The following is a 21266-nucleotide window of genomic DNA, read 5'->3' as shown; positions in this document are numbered from 1 at the left end:
GGGAAAGATTCTTGGCCTTAATCTTTGAAATGTCAGAAAGGAAAAAGAAAGTGGTAGAAAGAAAATGAACTAATCTGTGAAAGATTTCATAATAATTACACATTTATATACTTATATTTAATTATATTTACCATGGTTCTAGTTATTGATTAGAATCTTTCTGTTAGGAAATTTTCCACATCCCAGTTTTAAGATTTGCATTTCAAATACTTGTGTAAGATGCTAAGAGAATATTAGCATAAGGTGATATGCAGGTTTTTTGTTGTGTTAAGATGAATGCTCAGTTTTGAGCTAATTTGTGGATTATAATTTAGCAATATTTTCCCACTTTTTCCAGTAACTGTAAGACTTTTATGATGCAAGAAGATCCCAAGAGATATCCTAAATGTCTGTGGACTGTATAAAAGGATATTTTTTCCTTCTGCATTTCATTTCTTGGCTAAACTTATCAGCAAAAGCTATCTTTACGTATCTGCTTTCTGTCTTTGTTTCTGTCTTGTCATGGTATCTTGATGTTTACTTATGTTTATTTTTTTTCAGAGTTTTTCATGGTGATTTATAGCTTTATAGGTTAACATGTTCCTAAACTGAGTTAATGCCATGTTTTAAAGATGCTTCTTCTTCCCCGGGAAAAAAAAAATAATTTAATTTTTAGAAAGTTTTTAAGTAATTATTTTTTAAAAATCTAGACATCTAGCATATGATTTCTTTTTATCATTTTTGAAAGATTGCAGTAAATATTAAGATTAAATTTTTTTTTTAAGATATTAAAATCTTAGTTAGAAATTTTACTTTATACCTCACCAAAAGAAGTTATTGTTGTCTCCAAAAGATGTTCAGGATTTGGTTTTTTTCACCAACAGCATTATAGGAAAGATGTAGCTTGGTATTTAAAGATTCATTGCTCAGATTCCTATCTCAGATTCACTGTTTTTAGTTTATAAGCTAAATGAAACAGAATTACACATAAACTTAGTAATATTCAGGATGTTCCTATCTCATTAGTGTTAGTTCTATAAAAAGAACAGAAAATGTTCGAAATAAAAAATATATATATAAGAAAATTTCTCAAAACTTAGGCACCAGTTTTTGAATGTAAGGACCCACAAAGTACTTAATATAGTCAGTGGTAAGAGGTCCCACACCAAGGTATGTCAGAATACTAGGGATAAAGCAAACCTCTTGCAAGCTTCCAGAAAGGAAGTGATGGTGGTATTGGTGGTGATTGTGGTTGGAACAGGTTTTTTGATATATAAAGAATCTGGAATCACAGTAGTTTCAGATTTCTCAATAATAACCCTGGAAATTACTTTACTTATATTAATTATTAATATTTTTATTAGCAATTATATAACATTTACAATGTCTAGGCACTATTTTAGTGGGCTTGTTAGAGGGTTTTTTGGGGTTTTTGTTTTTGATAAAAGAGCTTTATTTTCTGAGAAAAATTTAGAAGGATTTCAAGGATATCTCATATTTGCTATTTAAATTCTCTTCAAGTTGGCAGGGAACATTTTCTAGGAAGCTGCCATTTGGGATTTTTGAATATAGGAGTAGGTTTGAGATTATAAATATACCACCATGTTTGATCCCTGATCGCTTTCCAATTTAGAACAAAAGATTACAGAGAAAAACAATCCTAGTTTTTTTTTTTAAACTTCAGCTTGCAAAAGGTATGATTTAACTTTTAAGCAAATAAAATTTTCTATCTAGTGTTATCTGTCCTTAACTAGGTTATATTTGTATACAAGTTAATGAAGAAGAATTCATTTTTATTACCTTTATACCTTCAAGGGAAGGTAGGGTTGATTTATTAGTTATTTTTTAAAAACTTTTAATCACATAAACTAGTAACTTTCTTATTTGAAAGCCTGGTTGTATTAATTTGGATAAGTGAATTGATTTGATAAACAATCCCATAATCTCAGTGGCTTAACATACTGAAGGTTTATTTAGAGCTCAGCTCACTGTCCAAGGGGTGTTCAGGCAACCTCTGAACAATGGCTCCTACCGTCTTCTAAGGCCTCTGAGTCTTCTGTTGGGTCCTCTGTAGCTTGTGGGGAAAAGAAGACAGTAAGAGCATGGAGGATCCTTAGGGAAGTTTTAGGAGCCAGGCCTTTTCACTACTTTTGCTCATATTCTGTTGGCTATTGCTAGTCCCATAGGTATACCCAATGTGAGTAGACCTGGAAGCATAGTCTAACAGTCTGACAGTGTGAGGGAATTGCACAGGGTTGCAGTCTCTGTCACTAGTTTAACAATTCTATACTTAAAAATACAAATTAATAATTAATTTTGTAATACATTCTCTTGGATAGAAAATTGTTAATTGGTATTGAGTCCATCTTATCATGTCCTGTTGAAGCAAGTTGTAAATGAACAGTTCATGATCAGATAATGTTTGGTAGTCAATTAGCATGAAAGAAAATATAAGCAGAATTAAGATGATTAATGAGACTCGAAGCAATTTTACGTTTTCTCTTCCTTCTTTGATAAAAGATTTCAAGTGAAATTCAGCAAGCAGACATAATAAAAGTGCAATACAGAAAGGAAAATTAGGATGAGGAAAAATGGGTCTAGAGGTTAAAAAGTCAAGACCATATAAAATAAAAATATATGGTTACAGTTTGATGGTGAGATTTCAGATTTATTAGTAATATTTAGTGAGTACTTACTGTTAGTTGAGCATTTGCAGAAAATCTGTGGGGAGATGTAAAACATTCCATTAGTGATTTACCCTATGCAAAGAAAAATAATTTAAACAATAAATTTTAACTTTTTACATCGGTAAAACTTGTCAAATGTGAAAATGTGAATACATCTAGTACCAAATTAAGAGTTTCAAGAGTTAGGTTTTGCAGTCTGAAGTACAATCAAATTTGATTAAACACAGCAAATTTTCTATATACCTTTTTGTGTCACATTCTTTCTACTATATTAATGAGGTTTAGCTGATAATGTTAACCCATTACATAATTTAGTCAAATAAGTTTTAAAAGGTTCCTTGGTATTGTAACAACAGCTTACAATGGAAAGAATAGTTGGGCCACTTTAGGCAGTTATAATCCAAAAGATATGAGATACATGTAATTAATATTCAATAAACATAAATAGGCTACAAGTCAGAGGAGAATAATAGATTGGTGGCTGTGTTGGTGACAGTGGTGGAAGGTTTTATTAGTGTATTAAGTGTCTAATGTGTATTAGATATCTATACACATTACCCCGAAACATAGAATCTTAAAATGTAACAAATTACCCCAGAATTGAGCATCTTAAAACAAAATATTTATGATTTCACAGAGATTGTGAAGGTCAAGAATCCAAGAGTGGCTTAGCTTGTTAGTTTGAGTTTAGGGTCTCTCAGGAGGTGACAGTCAAGCTGTTGGCCGGGACAGCAGTATCTGAAGACAAGACTGTACTGGAAGATATGCGTCACAACTCATCACATGGCTGTTAGCTTCAGTTCCTCACTATGTTGGCTTCTCCATTGGACTGCTTATGAAATATCTTCCCCCAGAACAAGTGATCTGAGAGAGAGAGTGACCAAGGTAGAAGCCAGGGTGTCTTTTTTAACCAAATCTCAGAAGTGACGTACCATCACTTCTGCCATACATTGGTCACATAGACTAATCCTGGTGTGATGTGAGAGGGAGAGTTGTACAAGAATGTGAATACCCGGAGGCAGGAATCACTGGAGACCATCTTAGAGGCTAGCTGCTGCCACAGCTGAGGTGGACTTTTAAGCTTTGACTAAGGAAAAAGATGTGGAGGAGACAGAAAAGGGAACTTGTTCCATAGTGCTTGCCCACCAGGAGATACTTGGGTGCAGCGAATCTGCTATTGGTGACATTGAGAGGAAGGGCCTGGCATTTCCATTTGGAGACTGGTAAATAAAAAGTAAGAGAGACCATTTGAAGGTGAAAAATCACAAGTTTGATCCAGAAAGCAGTGGGAATTCTTTGGAGGATTTTGCATGATGGAGTGATGTTTAAGTAATCATCAAGGAAGATTACTTAAGCTGTGCATACAACCTTATAGAGTAAAAAATAGATGACATTTTCTTAGGAGTCATAAGAAGAGATGTGGCTCTGTTCCTCCAGTGCTGCCATTGCTAAAAATCACTCCTGAGGTTTTCTATTTGAAAAAATAATCTGATTTTTAACATAACTGATTTGGTTTACTATATGAGCCATTCATGTAATTTGCTGCTTAAATCCAGAATGGCTCTTCTTTGGAAGTACTTGATCATTTCTACTTCTGAAGCTTCCAGAGTAAAACTGAGTCAAGTGTGACCACATGAATCTTATGCTATGGATAAATATATTTTATCACTCTTGAAAAATTGTTTCAAGAAGACCTAAGGTTTATTTTGGAGAGACAGGGGCTTCATTGCTTCATAATGTTTAGATGATTTTGTGGGTCTGTATTATGAATACTTTAAATATGATTTAATTTATATGTTAATAATGTTAAGGTATAGACACTACTAAGACAAATATGAATATATTAATATTTTATAAAATTTATATGGTAAAATTTCTAAAATTTAAGGAGCTGTCTTGGATTTTTTTTCATTACCTTCAGGGTTTGAGGCTTCTGGACCCCAGCTCTTGCCAGTGAGAGCACTAAATGAAGTCTTCATTGGGGAGAGTCTGTCATCCAGGTACTTTTAAACCTGTGATCTTGAGTTTGAAATTTTAATATTTTAGTAATTTTTAAGCTATTTATTTCTACAACCTAAGATTTGTGAATGATTAATACTGTATAAGTAAGAGAAATGAATTATTTAATGAAATATTTCCAAACCTTTGTACATGTTAATACATGTTAAGAGGAAAGAAGGTGTTATTACTAAAAACGTTTGTGAAACCCTAGGTTAAACAAAGTTATTCAGATTTCTTTACTGCAGTATTTCTCAGAGCCTTTAATCTATCATATAGGTGCTTTATAAATGTTTAAGAGAATGATATATAGGTATATATTTGCAGTTGATAAAAAACATTGATCTTATAGACAGTCCATATTAAAATTGTCCTACTGACTGTCTTAATGTTTTTTAATGCTGATTTATTTGTTTGCTTGTTTTGGTCCAGGATGCAGGTAAGGAGAACACATTTGGCTATCATGGCCCTTTAGATTTAATCAAGAACAGTTCTTAGCCCCACCCCTGTTTTGTCATCTATGATTTTAACATTTTTGAATGGTCTAAGCCAGTTGGTTTGTAGAATATTCCCTTATTTAGATCTGTATGATTTTTTTTTTCTTCTCTGCATGATAAGATTCAGAATGAACATTTTTGGCAAGTATACTACATAGATAATATTGATCCTTCTTAGTGCAACATCATAAAGCAAGTGTATTGACAGCTTAAGATTTGTAACCATTATTACCAAAAATTAAGGTTAGTGAAGTTTTTTACTAGGAATATAAAAATATAGTATTTTATTACTGATAAAATCTATTTTGTGAGTGTTGAATATAATTTAGGCTTAAATTGTCAGTAGAATTCTTTTGCAAAAATTTTTTTGTGTGACACCAGTTACCAGTTATAAAGTGACTGCCATAATATAAAGTTAATTTAACTCTTGGTAGCATGTTAGAACTTTCCTTCTCATTTTTGTTGATGTAAGTGAATTAGGGGTGGAAGATAGAGATGAATCTATATCCTAGTTTCCTGCTTCCAGAACCATGTGACCCTTTTAAGGTCACATCATTGATTCCCTAGTTTACCGAGAGTTTCATATATTCTGAAATTCTCTTTATTATAAGTCATATCCTTTTATAGGAAGTTTAATTATGATGAGAAAAATTTGTCTTAAAAAAGCCACATTTTAGCCAATACCTAAACTGAGGTAGGTAGTACTGAAGAGAAGAAAGCCTTGATTCAACAGAATGATTTGAATGATCTTTTTGAGTTGTAATTATTTTATTAATATAATTTTAAATGTATGCAATAAAATACATTGTGCACCCACTAGGAATATAAAGATGAATAAGGTAAAGATAGTGGTATCTCACATAAAGGTAGTAAAATACATAATTTAAAAATTATTAAAAGTAAAATGTATTCTTCAAAGAAATCAAATAAAAATATATTACTTAACTTTAAAATATGGTAAAATGTAAAGATGTATTTAATATAGTAAGACTTATGCAGCAACAGAAAAACTTTGTATATAGCATATCAAGTTTGAAACAACATGGAAATGAGTAATGGATACATTTATGTCATAAGAGAGAAGGAAGAGAATGTAACTCTAATTAGTGATATAATCTAGTCATTTTTGCTAAAGAGGCAGAAGAGAACAACAACTTCAAAATGAGATTGGAGGAGGTCTGCATTAAAATAAATAGATGACAAAGGTAAAGATGTTTTGTGAGTTTATGCTTAATTCTAGGGAAGCCATTTAATGGCTTACATTATTCTGTTTGTATATTTTAAAGGTCATAACTTCTGAGAGCTTCTACTAGTGTTGCTTTATGATTTGTACTTACTAAAAAATAACTTATAAAAGGAGGAAAATTGGGGTCAATTGATAGATTTTTTGGAAATTCAGTGAAGTCCCATTAGGAGGTTTTAGACTAAATGCTTTTATTTTTTGTGGTGGTCGTGATTTGGTTGGTTTACCCCTGATGTCTGATGCTTGTTCTTTTTGTGATCTTAGATGCCTCACCTGATATCTTTACTAAGATAAGGGCAGCAATGGGTTGGCTTCTGATGCTACTGAAAAAGATTTAACTACTGGAAATGTTAGAACTTATTTTTAAAGATTCTATGACATAGACCCTTAGGAAGAAAGGAAATGAACACTTATTGGATGCCTGCTATGTGTCAGGCACTGTGCATGTTGTGTGAGTTGTCACATGTATGCTCATAGCAGCTCTGTGAGAAAAGTAGTTGTATTGATCAGTGAAAAATTGAGCTTTGGAGAATTCAAATAACTTGCCCAAGGTCATATATGTAGTTAATTAGCATCAGAACCATCATGTAAACCCAGAATTTCTGATTCCAGATCCTGTATTGAGTTGTCATGAAAACCTGTGAAGTATTGCCAATTTTTGGACTGCCCCTGCCTGTACACGCCTTCCTACTGGCAGTGCTATCTAAGGTCATCTGGTATTATTTCTTATACAGCATCTTGTTTACTGCTTAAAGCAGAAAACAGCACTCTAAATAGTTGGTAATTATTATTTACTTTAAAATTTCTGACCTACCTACTAGAATATAAACGTCAAGAAGATCGTGTCTATTATGTTTGCCATTAAATCCCCAGTACCCACACAGTGCTTGTTAAAACATATTAGGCACTTAATAATGTTTATGGAATGAATAAATATTGAGTCCTGCCAAATGTTACCATTATCTCCATTTTATAGGGAAGTCTGTGACTCAGAGAATTGAAGTAAATTGCCCCAAATCACACAATTAATAAATAACAGAGGCAGGGTAAGCCTGTGCTCTTCTTTAGTGTATACAATAGAATTGTGGTCTTCCTGAAAACTGAAGTGCTTTGCTTGGAAAATACGAAGTGCAGCAATATTATTCCTGCCTCATTTATAATGTTCTTAGACTTAAGAACATTTTAAAAGCCCAACTTTTTTTCTTTTCTCCTATTTGTTCTAACCTAGAATGTCTTATTCTTGGGCTGTAGCAGTGGACAATTTAAGAAGAAGTATACCCACTCTAAAGGGACTGTGAGTTTTATTGCTGCCTTAAAAAAATAATCTCCCTGAAGCCAAAATTCTCTGAGTTGACTAATCTTGATAAACCTGCATGTGGGAATGACACTAAATTTGTTCATTGTTTTGGGCTCAACGTCTCTCACCTGACTATACTTTCCTTTCTCTTCACCTCTGCTTCTCTTCTATCCCCTCTTACCTATAATCTCTGGTTCTATGTGATTCTGGCATAATAGCAGCCATTCCTATGGATTCAGATGGCTTGTCTGTGTATAATAGGCTCCTAATGTACCTAAAATTCCTAATTTTCTAGGAAGATATAACAAAGCTATGAAATAGATTAAACGTGAATATTAGGCTTGCTATCTTTTATTTTTGTAGAGAATGCTGACTTTAGAGAAAAAATGACATGGAGTTATATCATGTAAAATGTTCACAAACCAAGAGCTTGGTAGGAGAAAATGAAAGGGTTAGAATAAGAGATAAATTATCCATTGAATGTTAGTATTTGCAGGCATGTCTAATAATTGTTATTATTTTGAAAAGCTGTATTTTGTTAAGGGTTTATTTTAACTTTTTTATTTGCTGGAGAAAAGTAACCCATTGTTGACCAGTGACATCATTATTTTAAGATACAGTTCACAAAATAAGCTTTTACGTGTTTCAAAAGCTTTTGAATAGTTGCAAATCATTTATACATTCATGCAGTTAAAGAATAGTGTCATTATTGCTGGTGGGAGAAGACTCAGTTGATTCCGTATTTATTAAATACTCTAAGAAATATAAATCTTTTAAAAAATTACAGTTCTTGTTCCCTAGTTTCATCCAGTGATCTAGGACTGGTTGAGATTTTTCTTTAGAACTTCATTATCTCTGCTAGCTTACTATCAATTCAAAAGGCACATTAGTATGTAACTTAAGAAACAAGAGTTTAGCAGAAACTATTGGTAACTTGAAGGATTAGATGCAGACTTAGATGTAACAAGGACTAGCTACCAAGAATGAAACTCTCCTAGGAATGGTATTTTCTTTTCGAATTCTGAAATAAGGTTCTGTATGTTTCCATAAAAGCAGTAGCAGCAATGCTAGGTAAAAATTTACAAGAAGCTCCTGTTTAAAATGTTAAAGTATTGATAGAAAGCAGGCGCATATAGATCAGAGAGGGAGGCAGACATGCAGATATTTAAAATTTTTTTTCACTTAATTAGTATTGAAATTAGCATCATGATGTGTGTGCCGACTAAGTCAGGTATGTCTGAGTCAAGCTGGCCTACTTAGATTTCATCAGCGCTGAAGGACTATGTTTATCTTATTTACCATGAGACATAAGTTCAGCCAATCCACTTTTATATTCTCAATTCACAGGGCTTCCTACTACGAGATTTCAGTTGATGATGGTCCATGGGAAAAACAGAAGAGTTCAGGGCTCAATTTGTGTACTGGAACAGGATCAAAGGCCTGGTGAGTAACTTGAGATGTTGCTTATCAACTTTTGTGAAATACTTTAAGTAATATAATTTAGTTGCTATCTCATATTGGTGTATCTAAGGCCTCTAATACGCAAGAGGTAGCTAGCCTGGTATATATTTTATCGGTTGGCTCAGTTTATGCTACACTCATTGATTGGGTCCAGGAGTCTGGCTTTGACTTCTTAGATTATAGCGCAGCCTGGATCTGGTCATTCTTTAGCTTCCCATACTAGGTTTGTAAAGAGAAAAAAGAAAATGAGAAATGTTTTTAGGGACTATATATTTTTAAAAATGAATATTTTAAGTGATAGTAAAGAAATGAAAACAAAGTACAGTACCAAAAAATATGCTGGAGGTTTGTTCATTCAAGGCCTAACTGGAGATAACCTGGGACATCCTGCAACTTGTTTACCCTGTGACCTCTCTCTGGGAAGTCTCTTCTACTTCTTAGTACACACATGCACATGCCTCCCAGACCTTTACCTGTAGCTGTCTTCTCTCTTGAGTATAAACTCATATTGTAAACTTACCTACTACATAGGATTTTAATAGCATTTCAAATTCAACACGTTTAAAACTGAATTTATTGTCTTCAGTTGTTCTCCCCGTGTTCCCTGTCTTGCTTAATAGTATCACCCTTAACCTCGACTTTATATTCTCAGGAAAACACATTATTCTTTAAAACCTTGCTCTTATCTTTGAGTCTCCCTTTTCTCCCCTATGCATTTACCAGTCTCTAAATCCTGTCAGATATAATTCAGAAGCTCTAGCCCCCTTTTTCAGTTTCTATTGCTATTTCTTTGGTATAGGGCCCCATCTTTTCAGTGAATATTCTTTGGGTCTCACCCTTTATTCTTCAGGCTGTCATTCATACTACTACCACAGAGTAATATTTCTAAAATACAGGTATATCTCCCTATTTCCTTCTGTGCTTTAAAACTTTCATTGACTCCTATGTTCACCTTGCTCAGACTATCATATAAGGCCCTTTAAGTATGACCTCCTTGCCAGCCTACTCCTGCCTGACCCTAACCCATCACACTGGAGACACTGCAAGCTACTTGCAATTCTTAGCACAAGCCACGTTCTCTCTGGGCTTTTTGTTTTTGCTCAGTGCACCTTCTTCCTGCATTGAATGCCTGAACATTCTCCCCTTTCCATCCACTGGCTGAAAATTCCAATCTTCAAATGTCATTTTCTGTAGGAAACCTTTACTTAAGACCTAGTTCCTTTCATAAGCCTAATTAATTGATCCCTTTATTTGCCCTTACCCAGCACTTTTTCCTCATCGCACTGTTATAGCACTTAGCACGTTATTAGTTTCTGATAAGCTCATACCCAGTTAGTTTGAGCAACTTGAGGCACATGGGATGGTGACTAGTGTTTTTTCTTGCTGCTTAATTTTTTGTGTGTATAGCACAGTACTTAATACAAAGTCACTTAAATACTTTTTGAATAAATGACTACATGCTCACAAATACAGCTAAAACAGTGCTTATCAAACTGACTTTAAGTTCGGATGCTTTAAAATTGAGTTTTATTTCCCCTACCACACACTTTATAGTTGAGTCCTGTGTTGATGTTGCATTTAAATAAGTATGGCTGAGACTAGAATTTCAGTCTTCTCTGTGTTGCTTATTAAAGTCTGCTTTGTCTCCCATGCTCTCGTATAGAAGCAGCTCTCTCTGTCCCTCTAACTACATCCTGTCCCTGCCACCTTGGTTATCTCAGTCCCTCTTCTTCTCTACTCAGCCCTGTGTGGCTTGCTTGCTTCTAACATGTTCTACTCTGCTCCGTGTCATAACTGATGACATTTCTTTTGTTACGATTGCATTTCCCATGTATCCTTTGATCCTTTTTCTCTTCAGAAAGTAGGGGAGAAAAGAGAAGCCTAGGGGCCAGAGGGACTGAGGGAAAATTATATGTTCTATATGTTAATAATTTCAACTTACTGCAGTACCATCTTTGAGCACTTTCTTTGTCCCAAGTAAGTATATTGTCTTATTTAAATTCTCAAAAATACTCTGGAATTGAGTGATTTTATTTTCATTAATAGAGTTTAAAAAGTCTCAGAAGTTGGCTGACTTGCCCAAAGTCATGTGGCTAATAAATGGTGGAGGCAGGGTTTAAATTCTGGACTTAACTATAAGCTGTAGACCTCATGAGCCACAGAAGGAGGAAAAGCATGGACAGTTCCCTGTGGGAGGTTGTGAGACATGCTTAGAAGTGTTGCCAATGATAGCCACACTTGTTCCCTTAGCTAGAGCTTAGTTACATGCTATGTGGCAAGAGGGGGTGGGAAATATAGCCTAATCATGTGTCCGGGGTCGGGGGGGAAGAGAGTTCAGGGATTAGCTATCCCATCTTTGCATTTCCAAAAATTCTTGCACAAGACATAGGATGTAATGGTTATGTTGCACAGCAAGTGTCTCTGCATTGTTGCATTCTCATCTCCATCCTCTTCCCAGTGTGGGATGTGATCTCTAGCACACACTAGGAGAAGTTCCACAAAGCGGGATTATTTATGTTTCCATGAGTTCTTAAGACTGTTGCCAGTCCTCCTCCATACATTCTGCCCTAGCAGACTTAATTAAGGGTGAGGAGGTGGTCTTAAGAGAAAGTTTTACTAGCTGATGAAGATATGAGACTTTGTCTTTCAATTTGGTTGTCTTTAGTAGACGTTATGTCCAGTTTCAAATCAGAACTCTTAGAATGGTGAAGGTTGTAGATCTAAGGAAAAAGTTGTGTGCTAGCTAACACCTGCTTTGGCATATAGTTTGTCTTTGATATAGAATGTAAACCACTCCTAAAGGTAGAGTGAATTGGCTGAGATTTAGATTACAACCACAGGAAATTAGTTTTAATTTAACCCCAATTCAGAGAACTTAGTTTGTGTTGATTTGTGGTATCTCTAATAAGTCATAGTTCTAGGATTGTTAGAGCATGTCTTACAAGACTTCCGTTCTCTTAAACTAAGTCTTAACTACAATAAGGAGATATAAATCATTAATATCTTTTGCCCTAAACATATTTTAATTCAGTGGCACCCTAATAAAGAGCTTATTTTTATGTGACTTTTAATTTAAAATATAATTCCAAAACAGTATCTTTCAGTAACGGGTATATTCAGAGGAATTAGAGTATAACTCATACATATTCCTTGCATTTGACATTTTCATTCAGTGTTGAGTTCTTGCTGTGAGCCAGGTAGTGCCCCAAGTGCCATTATGTCTTGTAGTGTGTGACAGTAATGCGAATGAGGTAGGTTTTGTAAACCTCATAGTAAACAATAAGTCAGAACACTCAAAGTATTTTGCTTTATACCACATAGTGAGTATGAACAAAGGTACAGAGGCAAGAATGAGCCTGGGGTGTTTGGAATGTGAAATTCAAGGACAGATAGTGGTGAAAAATAGGAAAGACAAGGGCCAGATTTTAGATATTTTTAGCAGTTTAGATTTTTTTAGAAGTTGTGTGACTATGCAACATTGTGCCTGTTCGTGTGGATTATCTACTGAGAAGAGTGAGAAGAGTTAGAGGCAGGAGAATTCCAAATAACCTGGAAGAGTTTTTTTTCTAAAAACCTTTCCTTAACCATCTTTTTAGACCCCAGCACAGAGCTTCTTTTAAAAGTTATTCAGGGACTTCCTGGTGGCGCAGTGGTTAAGAATCTGCCTGCCAGTGCAGGGGACAAGGGTTCGAGCCCTAGTCCGGGAAGATCCCACATGATGCAGAGTAACTAAGCCTGTGTGCCACGACTACTGAGCCTGTGTGCCACAACTACTGAAGCCTGTGCATGTAGAGCCCGTGCTTCTCAACAAAGACAAGCCACCCCAATGAGAAGCCTGCGCACCGCAGTGAAGAGTAGCCCAGCTCGCCGCAACTAGAGAAAGCCCACACGCAGCAACAAAGACCCAATGCAGCCAAAAATTAATTAATTAATTAATTATAAAAAATGTTATTCATGTTTGTGTTAACGTTTCTTCTTAAGTGGTTAAGCAAGGCATCTTGCTAGTAAAAGATTTCTCATCTTCAGAAACTATTTTATAATTTGAAGAAATACACATTTTAAAATATGTTAAATAATACAGAGTATACAACAAAAAGTTAGTCTCTTTCATTTCATATCTCTAGTACTAATCTCCAGTTATAACCACTCTGTATGTGCATATATTTTTTTAATATAAGTAAAACAGGTAAGTTTTATATATATATATGCACACATACATACCGTATAATGCTTTTGGTTTTTTAACTTAACATATTGTTATCTTTCCATTATCAGTACATATAGTTGTATTTTAGCCTTTTTAATATCTACATAGTATTCTACTGAGTGGCTATAATATAATTTATTTACCCAGCTTCCTATGGTTTTGCTATTATGTGCTTCCCAGTTGGTTTGCTATTATAAACAATGCTTCAGTAAATATCCTTGTATTTGTCTTTGTGTATTATATGTAGAAATATATTTTAGGATAAACTACTAGGTTGAAGAATATGTTCATTTTAAATCTTAATAGAGCAGAATTGCCCTCCAATTGCAATCTCTGTAATTCCATTAGTATATGAGAATACTTCTTTTCCCATACCCATGTCAATACATTGTCAGTTTTTAATCTTTAAAATCTGAGAAAAATCTTGTTTTCATTTGTATTTCCTCAAGTCTGAGTAAGACTGAACATTTTTTTGATATAGACCCATGAACTATTTGCCCATAAACTTTGCCCACTTTTTAAAGCTGTATAAGGTGGCTGTTGTCTTTTGGTCATTTTTTTTTTTTTCCTGATAATTTCTAAGAGTTCTCTGTACATTAAGTAGATTATTCCTTTTTCATTTTTCATATGTGTTTAGAACTAAAATAAGGAAAGATGTATATGGTGTTTTTTTCTAGGTCATTCAATATTAACAGGGTTGCACCTCAGGCTGTGGAAGATGTTCTAAATATTGGTGAGTACCAAACAGCTCTTATATGCTAAATATATTTTATTGTATGTTAGCTGTATAGTACATTATAAAATATTTTATTTAATCAAGATATTTCCCCTTTTCCTTTTTCAATAGCAAAACGACAAGGAAATTTAAGTCTTCCATTGAACAGAGAATTTGTAGAGAAAGGTCAGTGACCAATGATCATAACTACTAACACTTTCAGTTAAGTTCTGTACATATTTTGAGGATGTTATTGTGAAGTGTACTTGTCTAATTAAGCAAAGCGTAGTACTTTTTTGACTCAAACATGCTCTTAATATAATACCCCTTAAAATATATTTTAAACAATAAAAAGTTTAAAGCTGGAATTTTATATTATGATTTTTGTCAACCATGGAAATATAACCTCTGTGTCAAAACAGTGTGACTGCAAACGTGTCCTGGGGGATAGGAAAATGTAGAAAAATACACATCTGGAAATTAGGAAATGCACACCTAAACTCAGTGTGCCATTAATATCCTCTAAATGAGAAGGAATTCACTGAACTCTGATTGCTTACCTTCACATTCACTAAAATGTTCTCTTTAACTTTCTCCTATATGTCCCTGCCCAGTTATTTCAGGGTTCCTTTAAGAGAACCAGCACAGTTGGAGGAAGGATACTGATCAGCGAATTTGAAGACTAGGTTCCAACCCCAGACCAGCCAGTCACTCACTGTGAAACGATGGGCAAGACTGTTTCTTTGCTCCTCTGCTTCCTCAACTGTGGAATGAGAGAGTGGACGTAGATTGCTGGGGCATAGGAATTTTTCAAATTTATTTGTTAAATTTTTTTTTTTTTTAATATTTAAATTCGTAAACTGAAAACCACATTCATTTGATTTGCATATGAAATTTTAACACACTAAAGTATACTCATCTGCTAGGATCATTTTCAAAAGTATGGACCTCAAACTAAAGCTAAATCGTGCTGTCTCTGTTTAATTGAAGAGTATCCTAAGATTTCAAGGTAAATTATTTTTAAAAAAACAACAAAAAATCCAAACTTGTTTATAGTTGCATCTGTTTACCTATGCTGCAACTGTCATCCATAAACATTTGAGTTTGAGAGTTATCAGAACAGACATGTTCTTACTGGCCGCTTTTAAAATGATTTAGCAATACATGATAGAGTATATTAACAGTGTGAGTTCATTTTATTGATATATTTTGGATTCTCGTAAGACTTTCTTTGTTGGGGAGATAGTTTGTCTTAAAATATAGTTTGTAAACAGGACTAAATCTCTGCGGTTACTTTCAAATCTCTAAAGTAGACTGTTTTCTCCCTCTCTCAATTTGAGACCTAAAAGATAATTTTAATCATGGCTTTGAGCTAGAATTAGTGTTAAATCTGCATCAAAGAAAGGAAAATTAGGCATTTATAGTAATTGATTCTTCATTATATAATTTAACTTAAAGCATAACGTGTATAAAACAACTGAAATTTATATCAGGTATACAAATTAAGGGTATATATAAAATACAGTGATTGATTTTTCTTTTAATAAACATACTGCTTTACTGAATGAATATTATTCCTTTGAAGATTTGACTATCTTCAGAAGCAATAGTGAATGCCAATGGTGCAGTCACTGTTACAGACACTTCATTTAATTCAAATGAAATTTTGTATATAAGGTAGATTATCTAATAATCTTGCAATGTCTTTTAATGTGGTGCTCCACTAAATGTTCTTTCAAGCCCAGTTTCTTTGTACAGTTGTTTTTAACCAGTTTGTGCTCTGCATGCCGACTCTTGTGTGCCTCTTGGTTAGAGAGAAAGCAGATCCGAAAGACTTCTAGAAATATCTTGAGTAATAGCAGTTTCATTAGAGAAAGCATATTGCCTGCCATTGTTTGAGACTGAATTTTATATCAAGACTATTAACTTATACTTATGAACTCTTTGGCGTGGTATTTTGTAAAGGAACTTATTAGCAAGAGATTATGGCAATTTAAGGTCCATTTTCGAGTGCCTCAAACTAGTTTCTCTTTTTTTTGTTTGATTACTAGCTTTATAGGTACCCCCCGACCCCAGCCAAATGTACCTATTTCTGCTATATTGTGGGTGATGTAGGCTTCTGTGGGCTAATCTTGGAACATACTCCTCATTTATAAGCATTTTTTTGTTGGTTTCTTTTTTTAATGGAATGTGTTGTGAGTTCCAAGAAACTTGCTGCCAACCAGACCTTTGGAATAGAACTGTGCTTGTAAATTGGGGATGGCATCCATTTTCATTTTGCACTTCTCAGAAGTGACTGTCTTTTATTGAATGTGCTAATATTTGTTTTTCTTTCCTTTATAGTAACAAATGAATATAATGAATCTCTGCTCTACAGTCCAGAAGAACCAAAAATACTTTTCAGTATTCGAGAACCAATAGCAAACAGAGTTTTTTCAAGCAGTCGTCAGCGTTGTTTCACCTCAAAGTAAGCTTCCAAAGTTGTCTTGTGGCTGTTTTCCTCCCTTGTAATTATAAAGCACAGTTGGCTTTAAAAGTGTTCATTTCATTAAATTCACTCCTTCAAACTTAATCTAGCAGGGAAAGTAGAACCTGTAGAACTAAAGAGGTGTCATGCTAACCTGGCTAAAGTAATATTTTGTCTAACACTTAGGGTTCCATTTTAGAGAAACTAAAGTTTAAGTTAATAGAAAGGAGAACATAGTTATTTAATTGGGTGATGTGGGCTTGTTTGTTTACTCTAGTAAGACACAGTAAGATCAAATTATCACTTCAAAAGAAACTGACTGGAAAGCAACTTTTTTTTCATATGCTGTGGCATAAAAGCAGGACATGCAGTCATACAAAGTCTAACCTGTACAGCAATATAACTTTAGAGTAGGATTCATTGCTTTCAGCTTTTCCCTAAAAGTGAATCCCCCCCCCCACATCTATTAAATTTGCCTTGGATTGTTTTTTGAGGGGAAGAGGATATACAGACATGTTTGTAATTTCTTATTTTGTAAAGGTTGCCCAATTTCCCAAACTAACAAGAAAACCTACTATAATTCTGAAAAACTGTCATCTATCTCATGGCAAGCAAAGAACAGTTTAATTACAAGTTGCTGCTTATAGTGTGCATATAGTTTTTTGAAAATACACAACTGAATTTTTGCAGGAAAGACACAAAAAAGGAAACTCGTCATACTTAACAATCACTTTATCATTTGAGAGTTAATTTTGATTAATCAACGAATCTATACTCAGTTTGGGTGAAACTGTAAAGATTCATTTAAATGTTTGCTCATATAAGTAGGAGAATAGCTTTATGACTTTGGTGGTTGGAAAATATTTCTTAGCAACAAGTTTGATAAATTGAACTACATTAGAGTTAAGAACTTCCGTTAATCAAGACACCATTAAGAAAATAAAAAGGCAAGCCACAAAGTGAGATAGTCTAGCAGTGGACTCATATCCAGAATATATTTTAAAAATTCCTACAAGTCAATAAGAAAAAGACAGGCAACCCAGTAGAAAAATGGCCAAAAGTCATGGACATGCATTTCACAAAAGAGAATATCCAAATGGCTGATAAGTATATGGAAAAATATCCTTGACCTTATTATTCATCTGAGAAATATAAATTAAAACTACATAATATGATACCACACACACCAGAATAGCTAAAATACCAGTTGTTGATAAGGTGGAGCAAGTGGGACTTTTATGTACTACCATTAGGAATAGTTTGGAAACTTGTTTGGCAGTTACCTACCAAAGCTGAATATAGTGCATGCAGTGACCCAGTAATTCTGCTCCAAGATATATACCCAGCAGAAATGTATACACTGACCAGAAATTTGTGCACCAAAAGACATGCTCAAGAATATTCATAGTAGCACTATTCCCAATAGGTAAAAACCCAAATGTCCATGAATAGTAGAAGAGATACTTAAATTTGGGTATTTTTGTACAATGCCAGTGTTTTCAGACAGCAATGAAAATGAACACATGGCTGCTACAGGTAATAACATGGATGATTTCACAAACATGCTATTGAGCAGAAGAAGCCAGACACGGGCATACCTATTGTGTTCTTCCATTTATATAAAGTTCAAGAATAGACAAAACTATTACTACTATGGTAATTGAAATTAGGATAGCAGATATGCTTGGGAAGGAGGGGCTGGAGGTAGAGACTGGGAGATGGGAGTAAGAGCAGTGAGGGAGCTTCTGGGGAGATGGGTAACATTCACTTCCTAATTTGGGTGTTGATTACGCAAGTGTGTTCATTGAGCTGTACCCTAATAATTTGTGCCTTTTCTGTATGTTGTACGTAAATAAAAATTTTACATGAAAATATTTACATTCTTGCTCACTACTTAAAATACTTGTAGTGGTAATAACTCAACATTCAAAAGCCTATGAATTCCATCTGAACTTGTTCACTGATAAATGTTTGGGTGAATGGAGCTCTCCTGAACATTTAAGTTTTGAGATTTTTTTGATAATGTACCCATGTATTCACATAGTCACTAATTCTCTCATATCAAAGAGCAACTTGATTTTTAAAATCAAGGCCAAATGATCTATCTGCCAATTTAGATGAAAATGAAGTGTTTAAAAGAAACTGTAATTTAGGATTAAGAAAAGTGTTAATATTTAATGAGATGTTTCTTTCTGCTTAGGGTTTGTGTTCGTTCTCGTTGTTGGGATGCCTGCATGGTTGTAGATGGAGGAACTTCCTTTGAGTTTAATGATGGAGCAATTGCTTCAATGTTGATCAATAAAGAAGATGAGCTTCGAACTGTCCTTCTAGAACAGTGAAGGATTTCCTCAGATGACAATTTTGATTACTGGAAAAAATAGTTTTACTGTGGAAACAGACTGCCAGTCATAAGGCTACATTTTTTGGTTATTGTTGAGATTGGTTGGCCTTGGGCTCAAAGGTGATCAAGAAAGTGAGATTTGTATTATTCTTCTGTTGGATTCTGATGGAAAAGATATTCACTGTGTAAGAAAATGGATGGACTAAATTGATTAGAATTCGTACCAGTGAAATTTCTATATTGCTTACAATTGGTTTCCAAGAGTGCTGATATCTTTAAATTTAGAGAGGTAGGCTCCAATAAAAGATTAAATGTTTAAGATTTGAAATTTAACTGTATAAGCTTTTTTTCCTTCCTTTTCTTCCTAATTTTGTGGAATTGGTCAGACCAAACACATCTCATTTGATTAGTATTTTTTTATAGTACCTAAAATTCAAGATTTTTTAAAAGATTTGGTGATGGAGAATTTTGATAAATCCTGACATTGACCTAACTGAAGTAGGTAAATGTGTTTTTTATATGCTAAGAGTTTTCTAATTTCAGAACACAATGATATTGTTATGACTATTGATTTAAAAAATTCAAACAATCATTTTTGAAATTATTTATAGATGTTTTCATTTAATTGACTGTCAGGTTAATTTTGACAATGCTGGGTGAAATATATCTGGACAAAATCATGACACCGTTTCAAATGTATTAATTATCCAATAACTATTTTAGGTCTTAGGTAATTTTTTTTTTAATGATTTGAGTGTCTAATAAAGTTCTTCCTTATTTACAACTATCTAATATGGATTCAAAGACTAAAAGGATGAACTAATTAGACATATTCTATTAGGAGTTTGGTAAAACCTTAAAAAAAATATTTTCATCTAGTGTAGGAGTATTGTCAGAAAGAAAATGGATTATTTAATAAATATGCAAAACACTTTAGTTTTGGAATTGCCTTACTTATTATCATGGTAGTTTTCACCTAACTTATATTCCAAGTTTTACACATTAGCTTTGGAGGATAAAATGTTATGGCTTTTCTTTTTTTCCCATTATGACAGTTTCTTTACCTAATTCCTGATCTACTTATAAGTAATCCTAGAATTATCACAGAAAGTACCTCTTGCTGCATCATGAGACAATTGGTATTCTCATTCCAGTTATTCAAAGTTGTTTTTTTTTTTTCACTTGCTGTTAAAAGCTTTTCTTCAATCACTGAAATATTTATTGAATACCCACTCAGTGCCGTGTACTGTGTCAGGTGCTAGATATACATTGGTAAAGTAAACAGACTCTATCATATAGAACTTGAGTCTAGTGAGCTCAGAAGTAAATTCTGTGAAAGCTAGGATGTATTATAATCAAATCGAGTGCTCTTAGTTCTGGCAGCATTTATCATGTTCTTGTCAAAATTTTTATATAAATGTTACTATACAAAGATAATCTAGGTTTTGTTGTATATCCAGAACAAGAACCTGTTTTTTTTTCCTTAGTTAAGAGTATCTGCGTAGACACTAATAGCAAGGAGTTTACGTGATGCATACAATAAAAATTGGTGTTTTCCCAGAGATGGATCTAATTTCTTGTTTGATTTAAAAATGATATACTTAAGATGCCACTTTAGAAAGAAGTGAAATTCCACACTATAGAAACTCCCTAACAGGTTTAAAATACCTTTTTGACAAAAATGCCAACTCCATCTTTAATATCAAGGAAATCCAATTGTCCAAAATGGTACCAGAGATCTGTTTAATATGTAACATATTAATAGGTAACCTGCTATGTAAAATTGTTCATAAGCCATATTTTAAAGGTTTTAAAAATACTTAATGTGCTTCCTTTGTGATATAACTTCTAACATTTCTGCTCTGTGGTGGGGATTTATTTGTAAGAGATGATGAGAGGCAAAGGATGTTTGAATAGCAAAAATGTTTTTATGAATGAGTTAACCTTTTCATGGCAACTACATGTGAATAAAATTAAACCATTGTTATCTTTTCTTTTTTAGTTCATTTCTTTAGCTCTTATGGGTCATTATTTGAAAACCAAATTTCCCCAAAATGTTATGTTTCAAGAGTTTTTTCCCCACTGCTATGTATTACTCTGTGCGCTTTGACTTCATTCACTGCTAATGTGACACAGTGCTTCCTGCTAAATGTAGACTCATCAGACAATTTTGAGTTAATATTTTTGATGCTCCATATGTATTTATATTCATGGCCCTAGTAAATCAAATCATATTACATGAACTGCTGAACTAGAAAGAGGAATTCTTTATTTCAAATGTAGTTTATTCTTGTTAACATTAAAAATAACCATGAAGGGGTTTCCCTGGTGGCTCAGTGGTTGAGAGTCCACCTGCCAATGCAGGGGACACGGG

General features: G+C 33.8%; 1 protein-coding gene across 2 annotated transcripts in view; it reads left to right on the top strand.

Moving 5' to 3' along the window:
• The window catches only part of NADK2 (NAD kinase 2, mitochondrial), a 45364-nt gene extending 26144 nt beyond the window's left edge, over nucleotides 1-19220 (top strand). The window contains exons 8-14 of one of the 2 annotated variants that reach the window (XM_007461841.1): nucleotides 4588-4666; nucleotides 7633-7698; nucleotides 9049-9144; nucleotides 14047-14102; nucleotides 14217-14270; nucleotides 16428-16551; nucleotides 18752-19059. In XM_007461841.1, the coding sequence (XP_007461903.1) occupies nucleotides 4588-4666; nucleotides 7633-7698; nucleotides 9049-9144; nucleotides 14047-14102; nucleotides 14217-14270; nucleotides 16428-16551; nucleotides 18752-18890 (614 nt within the window). In that variant the 3' untranslated portion in view covers nucleotides 18891-19059. Of the gene's footprint in view, nucleotides 1-4587; nucleotides 4667-7632; nucleotides 7699-9048; nucleotides 9145-14046; nucleotides 14103-14216; nucleotides 14271-16427; nucleotides 16552-18751 lie in introns of both variants that reach the window. The other variant, XM_007461842.1, reaches the window with a different exon arrangement.
• Nucleotides 19221-21266: the final 2046 nt, after the last annotated feature.

This window comes from Lipotes vexillifer, unplaced genomic scaffold (assembly GCF_000442215.2).
Source record: "Lipotes vexillifer unplaced genomic scaffold, Lipotes_vexillifer_v1.1 scaffold715, whole genome shotgun sequence".
Lineage (NCBI taxonomy): Eukaryota > Metazoa > Chordata > Mammalia > Artiodactyla > Lipotidae > Lipotes > Lipotes vexillifer.
Note: the sequence above shows the minus strand (reverse complement) of the source record. Positions and strands in the feature narration are given on the sequence as shown.